The sequence below is a fragment of the Chlamydotis macqueenii genome, chromosome 1, assembly GCF_036417535.1.
Source record: "Chlamydotis macqueenii isolate bChlMac1 chromosome 1, bChlMac1.mat, whole genome shotgun sequence".
NCBI classification, from domain to species: domain Eukaryota; kingdom Metazoa; phylum Chordata; class Aves; order Otidiformes; family Otididae; genus Chlamydotis; species Chlamydotis macqueenii.
Window position 1 is genome coordinate 8161225 of NC_141556.1, and position 18813 is coordinate 8180037.

The following is an 18813-nucleotide window of genomic DNA, read 5'->3' on the forward strand; positions in this document are numbered from 1 at the left end:
GGGCCTGGGTGGGAGGCCGCAAAGCGTGCATGGAGCGGGAAGGGGGCACAAGGGGGCTGCAGAGGGATGGCAGCCCCCCGAACGGAGCATCCCCCTTCGAGGCAGATGGCGAGGACTCGGGGAGGAAGGGAGTGCGTTCGCACATAGGGAGGTGATTTGGATGCAGGCAGGGAAGTGTGGCAGGGCCTGGCCGATTTGGCCGGGCTGCTGCTCGTTGTTATAGCAACAGGAGGAGCCTGCTGGCAGCCGAGAGGATGGAGCACGAAGATAGGGAAGGGGGACATTTTTAGAAAGCAAAGGAGAGATTTTGAAGGGGGGGAAGAGAGGGACAAAACGAAAGTCTGGAGACCAGGATGGAAACTACAGAGGGATGTGTGGAATACGTGGGAATGGAGGATTCTCCCCATATGCAATCAGATCGTGTCCCCACCCCTGGGGCAGAGCAAGGGTCTGGCCGGGGTCCCTCTCCTGCCGGGAAAGGGAAGGGCTGCCAAAAACGTTCTCCACAGTGGTAGCAGGACCAACACCATTGCTGGTGGGGTGGCTGGTGGGAAGGGGGCAGAGGGAAGGGAGCACAGAGATGTGCTCACTGGTGGAACCGCAGCAGCACCTAAACCCTTTGCAACAACCCCAGAGTGGCTGTTGTTGCCCCTTAGGGTAAAGGACCAGCAGCTGGAGAAGGTTGTCCCAGCCACAATCCTGGCACGTTTGGGTTTATCACACCTCCAAAATATCCTGACAGCCCCTTGGATCTCTGCAGTGATCTGCCAGTGCAGAACAGTCCTGGAGACGCCACAACAGCCATCACGGACCTCTCCATGGTAAACCAGACCGAGCATTTTAACAGAAACTTTTGTTTCTGTTAATCTTTGCAAACCGAGCTACTGAATCACTGAGATCTTGAAAAACACTCAAAGCTTTTTAGCATGATGTCTCAGCGCAATGGAACTGTTAAAGACATCTGCACAACAAAAATCACTAAATAATCTTGCGTTTCCCTAAGAAATCACCATTTTATGACATAGCAAGTCTTGGGAGCTCAGCACCACTGTGTTTTCGGAGGAAAGCTTTGAAGGGGGCAGGAGGAAAAACCTTCGCAGAGCCATCGACAACCCTGCTCTGCACAGGTCTGGCCCAGAGATGAGCGGCAGCGGGGGCGAGTTCAGCGCAGGACACGGGATCCAGACCCGCAGGGACTCGTCGTGCCCTAACAGCCCCTGGACACCCCCGTGCTGCAGCCTAGCGAAGGGGAGGTAAATAGCCTGGGTGGGAAATCACTCAGAGAGGCTTTTTATCGTTTTAAATACAACAATTTGACTTTGCCCTGGGATTGCTTCCACGTATTTTAAGCTTCTTGCTAATCACACAATGTACTTCCTCCATCCTCTTCTCACCCCTGTTGGGCTTTTATCATCACAGCCCTTCTTTTTAAGGGGGGTTTGAGATAAAGACTTTGATACAACTATACCAGTTGCTCATTTATGCTCTATCAGACATCCGTTCTGAATTCTGGTTCCTATCTGCTCTGTCCCCTTGCACACACGGTATTTCTCATTTCCACTCCCCACCTGCCTGGGGCTGGGTTTCCCTTCACTCAGCATGGCAGTGTCCCCATCCTCAGCCTCAAGCACCCATTTGAGGATCCATCCCAAGGATTCCTCACTAATTAAATGCCTTTCATTACAAACCAGCCCTGGGAAATAATCCAAGGGCAGGAAGGCCTGAACAGGCAGCAAGAGCTTGGGGTGAAAGGGAACAATAGGAAAGGAATCAAAAGCACAATAAGGCTTCAGGGGAAAAAAAAAAATAAAATAAAAGAGCCGTAGGGTACTGTGGTGGTTTAGACATTAGATGTGAACACAGGAACACACTATGCCGTACGTAGGCTGCACGCTGTCCTCAGATTTTGCTGTTTATCCTTGGGTGCGGGGCAGAAATCTTCATCAGTCAGGGACTCACCTTCCCACTGTTTATTCCTCCTTTTTAGCACCTCCTTTCTCCCCTCCAGACAGCAACCTGCTCTTCAGCATCAGGATTGTGTGGGTCTGCCACAGAGGGGCCTTTTGAAGCCCCAGGCAGTTTGCAGTTCACCGCTGGTCTGGTTATCAGCACAATTTCCTGATACGCAGGGAACAGAGTTCTTGGTGAGAAACAGAAGCAACTCCCTTGCAATAAGAAAATGACAAAAAAAACCCCACAAGATCTGTGTTTTGAAGATAATTTACTCCTTGGTATTTAATGAGTTAATTCGATTTGTATTAGAAATGAGAGGAAAATTTCCCTAACAAGCCAGGGGTTGTGAAGTACAGGGCCCACTGTACTTAGCAAATTTCCAAAAGCCACTTTTTGCAGTAGCACCTGAGCTATTTTGAAATTCTACGGAGGAGAATTCACCTGAACGATTAGCACAGGAACAAAGATGGCTGAAGACAAGCGCAGAAATTGTACATCAGGTCCACGACTGATGAAAGGACGTCCAGGTCTGAAAGCGTAAGTTTAAAGGGTCCCTCTCTTTTCTGGCTGCTACTGATGAAAGCAAACTCCTGATCAGCTACTCATCAGAGAAATCTTTTAGGCTTCATTTCCCAAAGGAGAGATCAAAGACAGCCATCCTGTTGGATGTAACACCTTTTTCAGGGAGACCCTTTCAGATGGGCTGGGCTGCTGCGCTCCGACTCCAGCGCGGGTGGGATTCAGCGCTCTGCGGCAGCTCCCTTTGCCTTTCCATAGCGAGCGATACGCGCTTCAAATGAACCCTGCTAAGGGGCTCAGGCTTGCTGGGTGCTCTTTAATTTTCGAGCACAATGAAGCAGACTTGGCATTTCAATTGCATTATGAAAGATCTGTTTCTGAACGGCTGAAGAGGGGAGAAGTACGTTTCTTCTTCCCACCTCATCAGGCTGAGGTTTCCCGGTGCCAGCCTCAATCTGTGTTAAATTGCTCATGCCATCCACCGGAGAGATTAGACTTGGGTACATAATAGAAGTTAATTCTGAAAATCATTACTCAGATAATTAAGTACTACAGTTGTAGTGGGTGATTCCGGCTCTTGGAGCTCCCTCAGGTGCTTTACATCCTTCTCACTTTCCCTCACCGCCACGGTGGAGATGCCACCTCCCCTCCCGCTGGCCTGTCTGGCCTGGCGCAGGTCCCTTCGCCCCAGCCCCCTGCAGAGGCCACACGTTCCCCCAGCACCTTGGGGGCTTAGCCGAGGGCTCCGCGGCACCGAGCACTGGAGTTGGTGAGCACAGTGAAGGGACAGGCTCTGTATCACCACACAAAGCACTCAGAGATTAAGGGCCATGTTTACTAAAGGTACCCAGGTGCCTCATCTCTCCTGGGGAGCAAGACTCCAGAAAAAAAAAGAGGTGGTTCAGAGCTGGCACTTGAACTGCCCAGCTCCAGAGTCTTTGCAGTGCAGATGATGCTCCCTCCGAGACAGGCGCTGCAGGCTCCTCTGCAGTCAAAGAGAGGAAGGGAACCGCGCTCCATAGGGCTGATCTCTCCGGCGCGATACAAACAAAATCCAGATGATTAGCTCAAACGCACCTGTCTGAGGTTCAGCAAAACGGTACCAAAAGAACAGAAGTAGTCACTGTTTAAACTCAGAGAGGCAGCGCAGGCAGTGTAGTGGACACCGTGCAGCCTTTACCTAGGTCTAAAGCAATGCCAAAAACTGGCTGTGGAAGACAAGCACTGGGTGGGAGTCAGGCTGTCCATGCTCCACTCCCACCGCTACGTACTTCCCTCTGACCACGGTTTCCATCACCTCCACTGAGGACAGCGATCCTTAATGCTGACAAGGGCACCACAAACCTTTACTCTGACAGATGAAAGATTTCAAGTAGAACACAAGCAGTCTAAAGTGGTGGGAAAGACACCTTGTATTTCCACTCCTCTAGATCTCATTAAGTGTTTGTGCTCTTCCTATTGCGATGCCTTGAGAACCCAACTTGCGCTCCTGTTCTTCACCCTCAAGATGTCAGTTCTGATCCTGCGGAAACTGCACCACTGAAGCTGTTCTGCCTCCAGCTGTTTCGCTCAGTTATTTTCTTAAGTGCAACTGGTCACAAGTGCCATCACCCCTTTCAAGGTTATGAATGCCATCCATGGCCCCTGTAACAGCAGCCAAGGGACCTCAAGGTACTTCTTTCCACGTAGCCATGGCATGACACAACCCATCTGCATGAGGCCACAGCAGCACAAAGTCCCCAGCAGACCAGTGCTTGCAAAGCCACATGATAAAATGTGGCTCAGCTCAATCCAAAAAAAGCATACAAAAGGAAGATCATCTTTTCCACTGGACATGCTACAAAAGCAGATCACATACCCTCACTGTTTCCTTTCTGGAGCTAGAGTGAAGTATCAAAGGATAATTCAAAACACATTTGGAGATGCTTGAGGTAGGAGAGCACAGGGCGATATCTCCAACAGGCCACAGAAACCCACTCCTTATTAACTCTCTGTTCTTTCTTACCTCCCCCACATTTGACAGCTCCTGGAGCGCGTCCAGCGTCATTGCGTCAGCAGTACTGCCAGGACCCATTCCACATGCTGAGCAGTTTCTGAAGGCAAAAGCATTTCCTGACATCTGTTCTGAATTCACCGCTCTTCTCCTCCTCCCCCACTTCATTTCACCCCACGCTCCTCTCCAACTTCCCCCTCCATCACCACCTGTCCCTGGCTGCCCAGGGCTCACCAGTAAGAGCTGACGGTCTTCATGAAGAACTGATGATGCACACCTGCCCCAGCCCTGTTCCTCCTCCTGACAGTTTTCTCTGTCTGCTGTTGACACGAGGGTTTGCTCTTAACAATGGCACGGAGCAATCTGACCCTAATCCAACACATCATTTGTGCGTGCTTTCACATGTCCAAGTTTTTCCTACTAGAACCACAGGCGCTGGCTTAATTAAAAGGACATTTGCAGGACAGAACCCAGGACCAGGCTCATTACTCTTCCCTCGCTCCCTTTTAGGATGGAGCTGTTGCAATGCTAACGATGCCAGGGGTGAATTTTGCCTGGGACACATTGATGAAGTTAGCAGGACAGTGAATGAGTTTCACAATTATTTGATTCCCATTGTAAGTTTTCCCTCGTGCTCCACCTCACCTTGCGCTAGCTGAACAGCTACACAGTCCTAAAAATTTTCTGTATCAAGAATACTCAAAACATAATAAGACTAAGAGACACAATGAACTTTTTCTGCCAACTAATTTGCCAATAATTTTGCATATACAAACACAGATGCGGTTTAAAGGAACCAAAAGTCATCACTGTCTTGATATGTCCCCCTGCATTGCAGAATTTTAAATTACCTGAGTATCTCAGCGCAGTCCCGGAGGTTTTGTTTTCAACAGGACATGACAGACACCACCGTGTACGCCAAGCATGTAGTAGATTTTATTAAGCATAACTTTGGTTCTAAGTATTCCACCCTCATTCTCATAATACCTTTAGTTAAAAACAATCATACAAGAGCAAATACAAAAAATATTAAATTATGAAAACAAATCCATTAAGGCTCCCTTTTTATATTTATATATATTTATATATGTACACTCAAACAAATGCAGATATTAACAGAGGGTTAAAGCCACAAAAATGCTAAAAAATTTACTACTATACTATCAAAAGCAAGAGTTTTTAAAAAGTACAAAAGTGGTAAGTGAGCCATTTTCAAATCACTGAAGTATTTGCCAGATTGCTTCAAAACTCATACAGCTAAAGGACAGATGAGGAATTGCTTACGCTTACTGGCAAGCAGTTTCTTACTGGAGTAGCTGCACAGGACACTTGCGGTGTGACTAGCTGACCATCCATTTAAGGGTTTGCCCATTCTAGCCCAATCCTGACCTTAAAGACAAGCTTTTGCCTGTCCAATTGCCATGAAGGTGGCTGGGGCTCCTAGACTAAAGGGTCAGTAGGATTCAAAGATGTTCTAACACAGGTGTTGATGTTCTGGTCACACAGAGAATTAATTCCAATGGAAAACAAAAACTGACTTCACGCTGTGTGTACACGGGGGTTTTCTGGCCTCCTGTGTTTCAGAAAAAGAAACTCTACCCTGAACCACAAGCTAACACGGAGAGAAAGCAGAATGCCTTCAGCCCTGAAGGCCCCGATCCAACACACCCACTGAAGCCAAAGAGAGGTCCTTGTTTCCCACCAACTCCGGTGCCATCAGGATTACACCAACTTCATTTCACTGCGCGTGCACGGTAGGATTGCCGTGCTCACTGAGGGGAAATGGCTGAGAAGAAAAGTCTGCTCAAGCCAGAGGAGGGTTTCCTCACGAACTTCCAGACAACTCCATAGTGAGTAAAAGGTTAATCGTGGAGTGGAAATCAGGAGACATGGAGTTTGGTAGGCTGGGAGCGGCTAAGATAAAATATGAGTGTGGTGTGGAAGGCTCATATATAGCTCTGTCTCAACAACATGAAACAAACTCAATCAGTGCAAGTGTCTGAATAATGGGCTGCCAGAAAGGAAGAACCTCTCCTTCCAGAAGAAGTGAAGGAGAGAGGGAAGAACCTGCAGCACTCAGGGCGTTCCTTTGTTGAGAAAATATATGGAAAAGTCTTATGTTTGGCCTTTGTCTTTTGTAGGTCCATAATCTGAACAGTCTGGTAGACCATCTTCTCATTTAATCTTCTAGACGTGGGTCACACTCCAAGTCTCAATCAATGGCAATACACTTATCACAATTCAATTCACTCTCGATCTGATTATGTCCTCATAAAAAATGCCTGGATCTTGACAAATTGAAGTCTGTATCTAGGAAACATTTCTAATTGTGAACATTTTGTACCAAGTGCTATGCTGAAACTGTATTTAAAATGTCCAGTGCTTATAGGAAAGGCAAAGGGAACTAAAAAACCAAACCAACAAACCCTCCCCCGCCACCTTTACAATACAAACATGCCACGGTTGATATTAATAAAAAGTGTTCTCAAACAGTTATGTCCAATGTAATTACAAAGCAGAAATTATTTTGTTTAGCATCCTAAGGCAAAGACTAGGATTAGATCCTCAGTTAATATGGATGAACAAAGCTTCAGTGAGAGCTAGGACTGTGCCAAACAAGGAAGATGAGGATTTCTCCCCAGATTCTGAAGATAAAATACCTGCACCCATTCACACCAGATAAGAATCCAAATCTATAATCCTACGTGAGTAATCTGTTCCCCTCTCCTCATCCCAGGCTTTCCTGGATAACTAGTAGTCATAAGCATGAAGGACCAGATTCTGCCATCCCTGTGCAAGCTGAACAGTATTTTATTTAATGGCAAGACACAGGAGCAACTTGTGGAAAAGCAGAAGGTGGCAGAATTGGACCCTTAGACTCTGTGGTAACACGCTTCCCCTCTTTCTTGAGGCTAAAGGAAGGATGGGATAAAATGAATTTCATTTTATGCCTCAATTTAGGGAAAAAAATTTCCATTTCAGTAGATTCCAATGATCAGTTTGGTCTGGCTTAAACACTGCTCTGTTGCAGGAACTACAACAAGCTTCTGCAAGCAAAGAGCAGGAACTGATGGCAGATCAGATTCCTGACCTCAGTTCCAGCAAATGAGTTTAAACGCTACCAAGTCATGTGTTAACTCTGTACTCAGATCAGCATGTCCTTGGAGGAGAAAGGCCACAACAGCAAAGTAGGTCGGATTTCAAACCACAAAAAGCAGAAGGCAGGTCATTTTGCATTGAGAGATAACGGAGGTAAATTCACAGGTAGCACTGCACAGGCCTGCACACAATAGCCTAAGGGAGAAGTTTAGAGACAGAGATAAACCAGCTTCTGGATTCTCCCTGGTGAGAGCATCATCAGATTTCTGCTCTTTCATAGCCAAAATTCTACATGCTAAACAGGGAGAACTGGACTTTAAGGCTGCTTAACTGCTCACTGCTGGTGAATTTTAAGCATTCTCAGTTTGCCCACATCTGCCTATCCTAGTGAGGAGAGGCAGTGGTGAGCCACTACCTTGTATCCTCCCAGATTTGATAAATATTCCAGCTAAACACAAATTATTCTGGAGTACAGACAGGCTATAGGTCTAGATGGAGGAAATTTACCTGCACAGCAAAGCTTCATAAGATATCACAGGAGGATTTTTGTTGTTTTAAAGCAAAATATAATCTGTGTATCTCTACTCAACTAGGATCACAAGAGATAAAGCAGTGCAACACTGAAGGAGCTTCTCTAGTATTCCTGGTTAAAATCTCTGAGTAAGCACGTCAGACTGGTCCATGACACTGAACTGACTTTATCCATTGATCTCAGGACTGCATTTGGCAAGCCGATCTGTTTACAGTCCTGTCTTTTTAATCCACACGTCCCAGGAATTAAAAATCTCATCTTCAGTTAAGCGTCAGCTGGATGCTATTATTTACCCTCTTGAGGGGCAAATCTGAGACAACTTGCAAAAGCCTCTCTCCACAGGAAAGCTGGAAGTCTTAGCAGGTGCTGGCTCTAGGAGTCCGGTGCTTCTGTCGCTTCCTGGACCGTCCTCCTCAAGTTGCCCTTGACTTTGACAAATTCAGGTGCATTTTCCTGCTCTTCCTGTATCTTCTGCTGCTCCAGTTCCAGCTTAAAAGAGAATCACAAGTTAAAAAAAAAAACGTATATAAACGAGATCTTTGAAATACAAGACAAAATACTAAAAGTTTCCATAACTGGCCATGCAAAACTCTTTAAAATGCTTGCTTGCTTTCTCTCATGGAAAATATAAAGTTGCATTTCTTTGGGAGTATCTGCTCTCATAAACAATAAATCTTTTCAAATCCTTAGCTCTAGCTTGTTCCAGATGTCCACTGTTGCCAGATGGACAAAAACTCTGCAAGCCCAGTATGAGAACAAGGTGAGGCACTTTTTGAATAAATTCTTGGACATCCTCCTTACAGAAACAACTGTAATTCCCTTATCTGGCTTTTACAACAGGACAAGGACAAACATTCTTTGTGGGAGAACACATGTGAACAACTACTATGGAGCACACATGCAGAATTTATTTCTGAGTGTCTAGGTATGGATTTCTGTATCTAACTTGAGCCTCTTTTGCTGCATCTGTTTTGCCTATCACAAAAAGCAATTAAAAAAAAAAAATCTACCTTGGCCCTTAGTTGTCCATTCACTGACATTTTCAATTCAGTTGGAGATCCTCCCCATGCAGACACTGCACATCACCATGTGAGGTTAGACGCTCTGTTCTACAGAGCAAGGCTATATGGTGCCCACGCAGAACACGGCTTACACATCGCAAATACACACCGCTTAGCAATCCTCAGTGAAGGCAGATAAGTCAGCAGAAAGAAAGAAACAACCCTTCAGAAAACTAACAAAAGCTCCTGAAAGAGGCTTTTCTTCTTTTTTTAAACAGACCAAGGTCTCCCTGATTAATGGGGACCACATACAGCTCACCTAAATAATCTCTCCTTTGTCTCTGGTTCACTGGCAAGGGACATGCCTTGTTACAGTAAATCATGACAACGTTCCTCCGTGAGTCGTCTTGTCAATTAATGCCATTCCTATGATGTTGACAAAGTCACAACATCGTTTACAATGTGCAGGCTTCTCCTTTTCTAACAGAATATTCTATTCTGCAGAGTTCCTTGGATGGCTCATCAAATCAAATCTTCCCACTAGCTGAACCATTTGAAGCTGAGCCCTTAGAGCAGAAAGGGAAAGTGACAGGATGATACACTTAAAAACACAACAGGTTTTTCCCTCCAAAAATATTTCTATGCCTAATTAAAAAAAAAAAAGCTATAATAAAACCTCCAAAACCTACATAATGATTGGATTACACTCAATTTTGAATAGAGTAATTATTTGGCTTAACTGATTTTCATTGAGAAAAACAGGAGATACTGTTTTAAAGCATTCATTCACTTAAAAATAAACACAATGCTCGATGCACAGTGCCTTCTTTGAGGAGGTGTTTCACTGTAGAAATGTTTCCTCGCAGGTGCACGAAGTGCCTTAAGAGGCACAGAGACGTTTGGCTGGCCCTGCACCTAGCAGTAAGCTCACCACAATGAACTCCAACTCCACATCATCGCCACACTCAGGGTCTGAGGATCTTTTTCATTTGAAAACACCAATAGGCTCATGTATTTTAAGGCCTCACTTTAAAAAGTCATCTAGTTTCTTACACAACCCATGAAAAAGAATCAATTTATTTTTTTGCTTAGGAAGCATCTAGTTTTGAAGAACTACAGCCTAACAGCCATTCTTAGTGGATCATCCCTTCAGAGTTAGACTACCAAAGCTGACTAACTCACCACAGTTTCAATGGTTAAATACGCGCAGTGCTCCACACACATTCCTGTTGTCTGGTGCAGGATTGATTTGACCAAAGACAACATACACAGTTCCTATATGGATAAGTGTGAGTGATAACAAACAGGTAATCGTAGAGTGTGATTTGACTCATCCTAAAAAAAAGGATACCTGCACTGGATCAGAGGAAACATGCCAAAAATCAACTGCTGCTTCTTGCCTGCCTACAAAGGGACCCTCAGGCGAGTAGCTCAGATGCAGATGTGTAAAGGTGGTGGTATTCCCTTCTTACCTGCTCCAGTTTCTGCTGCCGTTTCAGTAGCTCTATTTCCAGGTCTGATTTCTTCTTTTGTGCTTCCTCTTCTTTTTGTTGTTTAATAACTTGATCTCGTTTCCTTTTCTCCATCACCTTCTGTAGCTCTGGTTTGTTCTGAGGAGCAAGACCCCTTTAAATTAAATAGGAGGAGTGATGGCGGGGGGAGGAAACAGAGAAGAAAGACTAGTGTTAATTAGCAGAAATTCACACAGAATTGTAGGTAGATTTTCTAAAGTCAGTAGTTGCCTATTCAGATACACTGGAATACAAATAATTAATTAAAAGGAAAAAAACCATGCAGACATTTGCCTGGTTTCTAACCAAGCCCCTAAACTAGAATTTAAACCATATTATTACTGAGGATATTTCCCTTTAACATGCATGCTAGTATTTCTCCTGGATAATTCCCTACTTTGACTGTCATCTTCAGTCTTCCTCTATTCTCTCAATTCCAGAAGAATGGATTAAAAAAATCCATCACAAATCAAGACTCTAGCAGAGCTAGAAACAAATTTTGGACAAAAACACTTCCCTTGCTGGCTGATAAATGCGAGAGATTGCGTTCAGACAGTCCCATGCAGGGTATTACTCCCACTGAAGTTTGCATGGACTAAAAAGTGGTCTCCCCTTAGATTTTGTCACACTGAAAAATCATGGATTCTGTCCTTCCTTGAAAATGTGAGAGCTTTACCTATGCCTGGCTACAACACTACTTCCAGTGAGAGCTCCCAAGCTACTCTCAAAATCACAAAGAACCTAAGACCACAAAAATCCAGAATAAAAAAAGTTGCAGTCACCTTGGAGACCAGACAAAGGCTGGAGGATTCTCCCTTTCACAAGATTTCAGCTACTGCATCAACTGAACGTTTCAGCTCTGTTCAGCACAAATTGCCCTCCAAGACATCTACTCTAAAAGGAGAAAACTTACGCTTTGGGAAGATGCATGACTTTATTTGTACAGTCTCACATACAGATAAATACACACTCACTCCTACTTATTTTTGTGATTTCAGCTATTTCTTTTATCTCTGCTATGCTACGACGTTTTCAAAAGTTATGACAAGATTCAGAGTTCTCCTCGTTACACAGACATTAGCATCACTTAAGTCAGAGGAGAAAGATCCAAAATTTGCCTTTGTTATTGTCATCTTCCCTGTGAAGACTATTATGTGAAAACACCCAGTTTAACATCAACCATTTTTTTTTATTTCAACTTTAAGAAATGCAATAATCTGAATAAGCTTTCAGAAAGTGTGTTTTTATCCTACTTGGTATATATCAGTGGCTGCCTAATTCTTCCTTAATATGCATATCTGACAGCAGGTCCAAAAATACATTAAAACGCCATTTTATGGTGACATCTATGAATTACTCCATATATTATGCAACACTCTAGCCCTGTACATACCCTGACAGCAAAATAAAATATTTAGCAGCATCAAATGCTGTTCCTCATTTTTCATAATAGATCTCATGGCCTGAATGCAACAGAAGCTACAAGACTGCGTTAATATTTTATGTTTCATGCTATTTTAATTACATTTTAATACATAAAACTTAAGTCAGGCCGAGAAAAGCTGGAGTGATTTTTTTATTAGTTGTACTACTACTGAGTCAGTGAGGGCTGAATCAATGGAACAACAACTGTAACGTCAATCCTATTTTCACACTCCTGTGTAAGGAGGAAAAGCAACAAACAGGCGGCTAATGGATTAACTAGGAGTCTTGTATCACCTCCTGGTGATTGTTCTGGTGAAATAAAAAATCCTAAAGCTTTGATACAGAGTAAGCAAAGCATGCTGTAACACAACTTAGAGCTGACAGGGTTAAAACCTTTGGAAGGGACAGGACCAATACTCTGCAGAGTCCTAACAAGTAAAAACAGTTTAAGGTAAGCGATGAGTGCCTTGAAGTACTACTACCCAGACCGTTGTTTGTCCAAAACAACCACCATTTCTGCAATTAGATAACTACATCAGTTCAAGACCCAACAGACACTGCTCACAGCCGGCATGGAGAATGACCAGCAAGATCACAGAATCATAGAATGGTTTGGGTTGGAAGGGACCTTCAAAGGTCATCTAGTCCAACTCCCCTGCAAGAAGCAGGGACATCCCTGACTAGATCAGGTTGCTCAGAGCCCAGAATAGCTGTTCGGAGCTAACTGTTCAAAAAGTGAAGCTTCTGGTGCATACACCAGTCTTCCCAATAAATTAAGGTACATGTTAAGCAGACTTCTGTAAGAGCACTAAAACCCCTCCGTACACACGGCAGTTTGCAGTAACAAAGCAGAACGCAAGCGTAATATCTACGCTACTGAAAGCTAGCACAGTGGCACAAAGCACAGAAGACTAACTCTCTTCTCAAAACCACCATTTTTTTTCTGCTAGTGAAAACCCTTAAAGTATTTAATTTCTGCACCAATAAAGAAGAATCTAAAGTTAACACCTGCAGCTCATGGAAATCACAGTAAGAGTGGGTATAAAGGGCTGCACAACGCTGTGTAATAGGATATCCTCCTAGAAGAAAGGAGTGCCATACTATTTAAAAGTGCTTTATGCTTTCATAAACTTAAAAGAAAAAAAAAAAAAGCCTTAATTTATTGCAGCCTCCACATCCTTTAGAATAAGATAGTAAGTTGTGAAACTTCAACTATCTTTCTTTCAATGCCTATAAACTTCTTGGTGCTGAACTGACTTTGATGTTTAATCTCATTAATGGAAAATAGGACAAACACCTATTTAGGCCAGTTTCTTCCAATTCAGTTGGCATTCTGTAAAATACTTCTACTTCTTCAACACTAAAGAAATGCTGTATTGTGTATGCAATTCATTTAGAATTAAGTATCTAAGCCTAGCATTTGTGAGGATTTTACTACTACACATAGAAAAGACTCCTTCTCCCCTCATAATACTGTCAGAGGGAAAAAAAATAAAAAAGGGGAAAATTTCATAATGTGACTCTTCTTGCCAAACAGACAAATCCAGGTGTGCTAGAGCAGCCAAAGCCATAGCTTCCTCCCCTCCTTTATCAAGGTCCTGGGTGTCAAAAAGCCTGAATGGCTGCCACCAGCAGCTTTATTCTCAAATGCCCTCTGAAATACTGTTCTTTCACTTCTGTTTTGTGGATCCTCACACCCTTTGCCTTTGGAAAGTCCATTTTAGGTGGCCTCAATGCACTAAATCACTAATTTATGTAACAGTTAGTTTCTTTTTGTTTAAATGGAGGAGTCTCAACGGGCTTGGTGGGTTTTTATCCACCATGTGGTCTGGTGGCTGTTTTCTTAACGTCTTTTCTAAATGAGTCCTCCCTTGCTGAAGGGATTTCATAACACGACTTCAGCTATCTCTGGGCCAAGTGTCTGCGTCTCTGAAGCTGACAAAACCAAGTTCCAGTTATTTACAACTTTAAAGGCAATACATGGAGCAACAGCTGTGCATCCCAGACTGAAGGAAGCAGCATTTGCGTAACATACAAGGAAACACTTGTGCAGCAGCGGAGCAGGCACCAGGCTATAACACTCCATTGCAAAAAAAAAAAAAAAAAATCAAGTAAGAGGAGAACAGTTTCATGTGAAATAAAATATATTATTTCTTTGATTTAAAAGTGGCCTTGTAAACTTCATGTGCTGGGAACAGTGAAAATCTAAAGATTTTATCATCCTGCTGGTAACAGCAAAATTTTGTCAAATACTTGATAAAGTTAAGAAGTCAAGACAAATTCCAGTGCCCAGGTAACCAGTATGAAATGGAATAGGGAAGAACTGAACTGCTTCCTCTGGAAACCGACCCTTTGTGGGCATTCAGAGAAACAAAGAAAGAAGGCTCTTACAGCAAGCTTTTGCAGAGCAACTGAAATCCAAACAGAAATAAATGCCACTGTTAAGAAGCAGAGATTTTTCAGCTACAAGATCTAAACCAACAAAAAGTGTCTGATGGGTTTTAGGTAAAACATCATTTTGATGAAACTAAAACTCAAGCTGTGTGTTTGGGGCAGGAGGGTGGCACACGTGATTTCTAAACTCTTACCTTTTCTGATTCATAAGCAGCTCTCTATGGAGATCTTGATGATTCCGGGATGACTTCACAGGATTAATTAATTTCTGAGGTCTAATTAATTCAGGATTGTCATCATCTATGTAGTCCGGTTCAGCCATAATCTTTCTTGGAATGGGATATGGATCTTTGGGTTCAGTGTCCTTGTTCACAGTATCTGTAAAACAGAGGGAAAACTGCAGTAAACCTACATTGAAAGGCTTTTTAAAGATGTATTAAAACATTAAGCCAGCATATTACATTGGTAACGGCTATGATTTCTGAGATTAATTTTGCCTGTAGTAAGTAAAGGCTCTCAGAGCAAACATCAGTAGCACCTTATTTAAAAAGATGGCAATTTCACAACAACATCATCTCCCAACAGCCTTCATCCACTGACTCAGAGACACAGATTCCTCCCGTTTTAAGAAGAACTAGACAAATAATTTTGGTTAAGCGCACAAAGAGGCCTATTGATTTTAATAGGCCTACTCAGATGAAGATTTTTAGATCAGCAATACTGAGACTCTAAAGACATTTTAAACACCGACAATGTGTAGCAAAACCGCACAGAAGTTCATTTTCTGCCATCAATATCACGTCAGCTTTAGGGAAAACACCTTCCGTGGAAAAGCCCTGAACTGTCCTGTACCAAGCAAAAGCTTTCATGTGGGAATCGCCACATCTGCAGTTGTTGGGGTGGGGGACAGATGTCTGAGTGGAAAGGTAGAGGAGAAAAAGTTGGATGAGGTTGTTTCTTAAAGGATGTGTTTCACCCAGTGGAAATCCACAGAAATCCACTGATTTAAATGCAATGAGGTCTTGATGATTTATATCATCTGGAAATCTGTCATTTTCCCATCCTGCTATAGAAAATGTATCTATACACCACATCACAACACTTTCAATCAACAGCTGACAAGTAAACCACAGTTTTCAAATAATTTACATGTGCCCATTCATACCCTCTTCCATTGAAAAGCCTCAGTCACAAAAAGTTCAGCATCCAAAACAACGCACATTCAGAGCAACTCTGCCTCCGTTCGCTGGCGGAGAAACCCGCACGCAGAATCTGGCACACTGTAATTATCAGTTTGATGAAACATTGCCCCCTCAAACATATCCCCAAAAAATAATTTCACAGCATGTGGGTTTACAGAGGTGAATCGATGGGACATGAAAGAAAAGGCGAGAGACCTCCGTTAGCCTGACTGGCAAGAGGTGAATGCTGCACACTGTATGGTACAGGGCTATGCGACAAATCAGAGAATCACTGGGATTTGCTGCGTATTTTCCAGTAAAAGCTGAGTACGTGCTTTAATTCAGATCCCACTGTTGCCAGCCCTTCCCTCCCTCTCTCACTCCACAGGCTGTAAAACCTGTCTAAACTCAGTCTCAGTTTAATTTCTATGCTGTTTCACTAGGAATCTCATATTGTTCCTCAGAGGGTCTGATCCAAAAATCCACTTGATATGGTGGAAAGATTTCCACTAACACTTCAGAACGTTGATACTGAACAGTGCCACCATCACCCTGCCCAGGCTGGACGTGCACTTAAAGATGAAGCAGCAGAACAACAGGACCAAGTTTTCAGCAGATGCAGGGAAGCCACTCTGGATTTGAATGGGTCCAGCAGATCCAGCACAGCCCTTCCGGCGTCTTTGTTTGAATGGACGACGTGAATTGTGTTTTGTTTGCGCTACATCTCACACACCGAGTTTCTACGGAGCAAATCCAACGAGACACAGCTTACCAGCGTGAGTAGCTCTTGGGGTGGCCCCTGCATTAGCTTCTCAAGACAAGTTTGTATGCAGCGTTTTTGAACTCTGTAGGGGTGCTAGTTCTCACAGGGACCTCTGAAACTAATATAAAACTGCTCGCAGTTCAAAACTGTGTAAGTATATTGCTGTACATGACATAAACCTCTTACTGACATTCATGATGCAATAAAAACACACTTCCCCCACCACCCCTTCAGAGCCCTTTTTGCTTCAATCAAGTAACCAGCGATCACCCGTGTGCCAAATACACAGGAACATTGGATAACTGAGGTCAGAAGAAACTTGGAAAATTTCTAATCCAATCTCCTGCTGAGAGCAGGAACATCTATGAGATCAGACCAGGCTCTCAACCGTAACTCTGCTCCGGGCTAAGCCAGCCCAGGCCCTCCAGCCTCAGCCCCCGGCCCATCTCAGTGGCCCTTCACTGAACTCATCATCTCAAATCCCTCACTGTTCAATTGCATGCCAGAGCAAAAACACTCCAAACCTCCCAAAAATCCAAACTACAGCATACTTCTCAATGTATACCATGTAGCACCACGCTGTTAATAAAAAGTGTGTGGAAATCTATTCTCTTTATCATAGACATTGAATAAACTAGCAACATTTTTTTTTTCTTTTTTTTTTTTAAATAAGGACACAATTCATACTTCTTCAGTGTTCACGTCAGGCTTATCACAACTAAAACAACTCAAAAGTTACATATCCAGCCTCCACCCAAAATAAACCTGCTCTGTAAATATTTGTTTTTCTGCACTTCTCTATCAGTTCTGTTGCATTCGCAGGGCTACAGGTGTTCTAGAAGGCATTCATCATCAACAGCTCTCCACTCAAGTAAACCCAAAAATAACCTGCTGCTTCTTCAAGACAAGCCCTCTGTTTGCTTAGACAAAGATGAAAAACGCAGAATTACCCCACAACTGTCTGTCATAAGTAACGTACTGTTTTTCTAACACAAGTCCCTGAAAAACAATTTGATCCGATCATTTATCGGAAAGTTTGATGTCATATTTTACAGCACGTAGATTTGCTTTAGGTAAGGCCTTCAAATGAAGTCTATTTATTCTTCTTTCTTCCGTTGCACCTCTATTTTTAAAAACACATTTTCAACTCAGAGGTGAGGAACTGCGGTTTCCTAAGGTAACATGAACTCTACGAGCAGCAAACTTGAATGAATAAAACTCCCCTGGGAACTGAAGACGCTTTCCGCGTGTGATTAAGCTGTAAATGATTTCAGCTAGGATTTCCACACGGAGCCAGCAAAGCAGAGCACCCGGTTCCCACCCAGTGACTCCTCTCACACCCTTTGCAAACCTCAGCCTGGCTGGAGGCCACCAGCCCAGTCCTGCAGAGTCACTGTGCAATATTCCACACAAACCAGACAATTAAGATCGTGTCATTTCTACCCACACCCTTTCAAAGCAAACATTTACAAAAGCACAGGCAAATTTCACACAAAAAAGGAAACCGAGGCACAAAGGATTCACCACGCGACGGCAACAGGAACAGAACTGGCAGTGCAGCCCCTGAGCTCCATTCTGAGGCTCAGGCTCACACCAATAAACCAGTCAAGCTCGGCGAAGGAACCCCTTGGAAGTCCTTAAACAAAGTTTAATCAACGTTCAAGCAACAGCAATTAAAGAGATATTAATTCCACGAGTCTCTAGTGCTTATCATCACAAATGTCACAATCCATAGAGCTGCTTTCAGATCATCACTAGGTGCAAGTGGGACGTGGATAATCCCAATAATCACTTTGTAGGAATTTTCTGCCTTAAGGGTGACCGAGAACTCCTTTTAACATCTACTGTTACATGGTCCATTGAGAAGGCACAGTCTATTTCTGTGTTTCCCTGCTAGCTTGCTCCAAAACAAGGACAGAGATGTGGATTTGGGGAACGTTTTAGCTGAGCCTGGCTCAAGTTTAGCACCCCCACTAATTTGGCAGGTGCTCCCCCAGGGCAGTTGCTGAATTAGGTGCTGCTGCACAAGCAGCACACAAGCATTTATGCGCCCTACCTTGTCCTGCTGAGTAACTCTCACAGACTTTGTCCACGGCTTCCTACAAACACATAGATTTTCATCCGGAAAGAAACTGAGAATCCTGCATGTAAGAGGAATTTTAACCCCTTAAACAGAACTGCAAAGCAATTTCAATATCCCACTAGATAAAGAAAATATATCTGTATAACAATAATTTCAAGTACCCTCCTCAGATAGAACTGTAATGTTTTCGGATACAAAGAATCTCCTAGAGCAACCGAGTACCACCATGCTGGTACCTCAATCTTGGAGAGCCGAGAAGAAGTGGTCAGTACTTGCAATTCTCTCATTTATTTTCCATAGAGTGCAAGTAAACTCAGGGAGAAGAGAGGAGCCCCTTCAAATTGATCATACTGAACAGA

The 18813-nt window shown here is 43.5% G+C and overlaps 1 protein-coding gene across 5 annotated transcripts in view; it reads right to left on the reverse strand.

The window, feature by feature from the left end:
• Positions 1-5379: 5379 nt before the first annotated feature.
• The window catches only part of FAM107B (family with sequence similarity 107 member B), a 60568-nt gene continuing 47134 nt past the window's right edge, over positions 5380-18813 (reverse strand). For 4 of the 5 annotated variants that reach the window (XM_086745411.1, XM_086745388.1, XM_086745377.1 and 1 more), the window contains 3 exons: positions 14622-14805; positions 10570-10723; positions 5380-8585 (listed from right to left, as the gene is read on the reverse strand). In XM_086745411.1, coding sequence (XP_086601537.1) covers positions 8469-8585; positions 10570-10723; positions 14622-14749 — 399 coding nt within the window. In that variant the 5' untranslated portion in view covers positions 14750-14805 and the 3' untranslated portion in view covers positions 5380-8468. Of the gene's footprint in view, positions 8586-10569; positions 10724-14621; positions 14806-18427; positions 18513-18813 lie in introns of all 5 variants that reach the window. The other variant, XM_086745398.1, reaches the window with a different exon arrangement.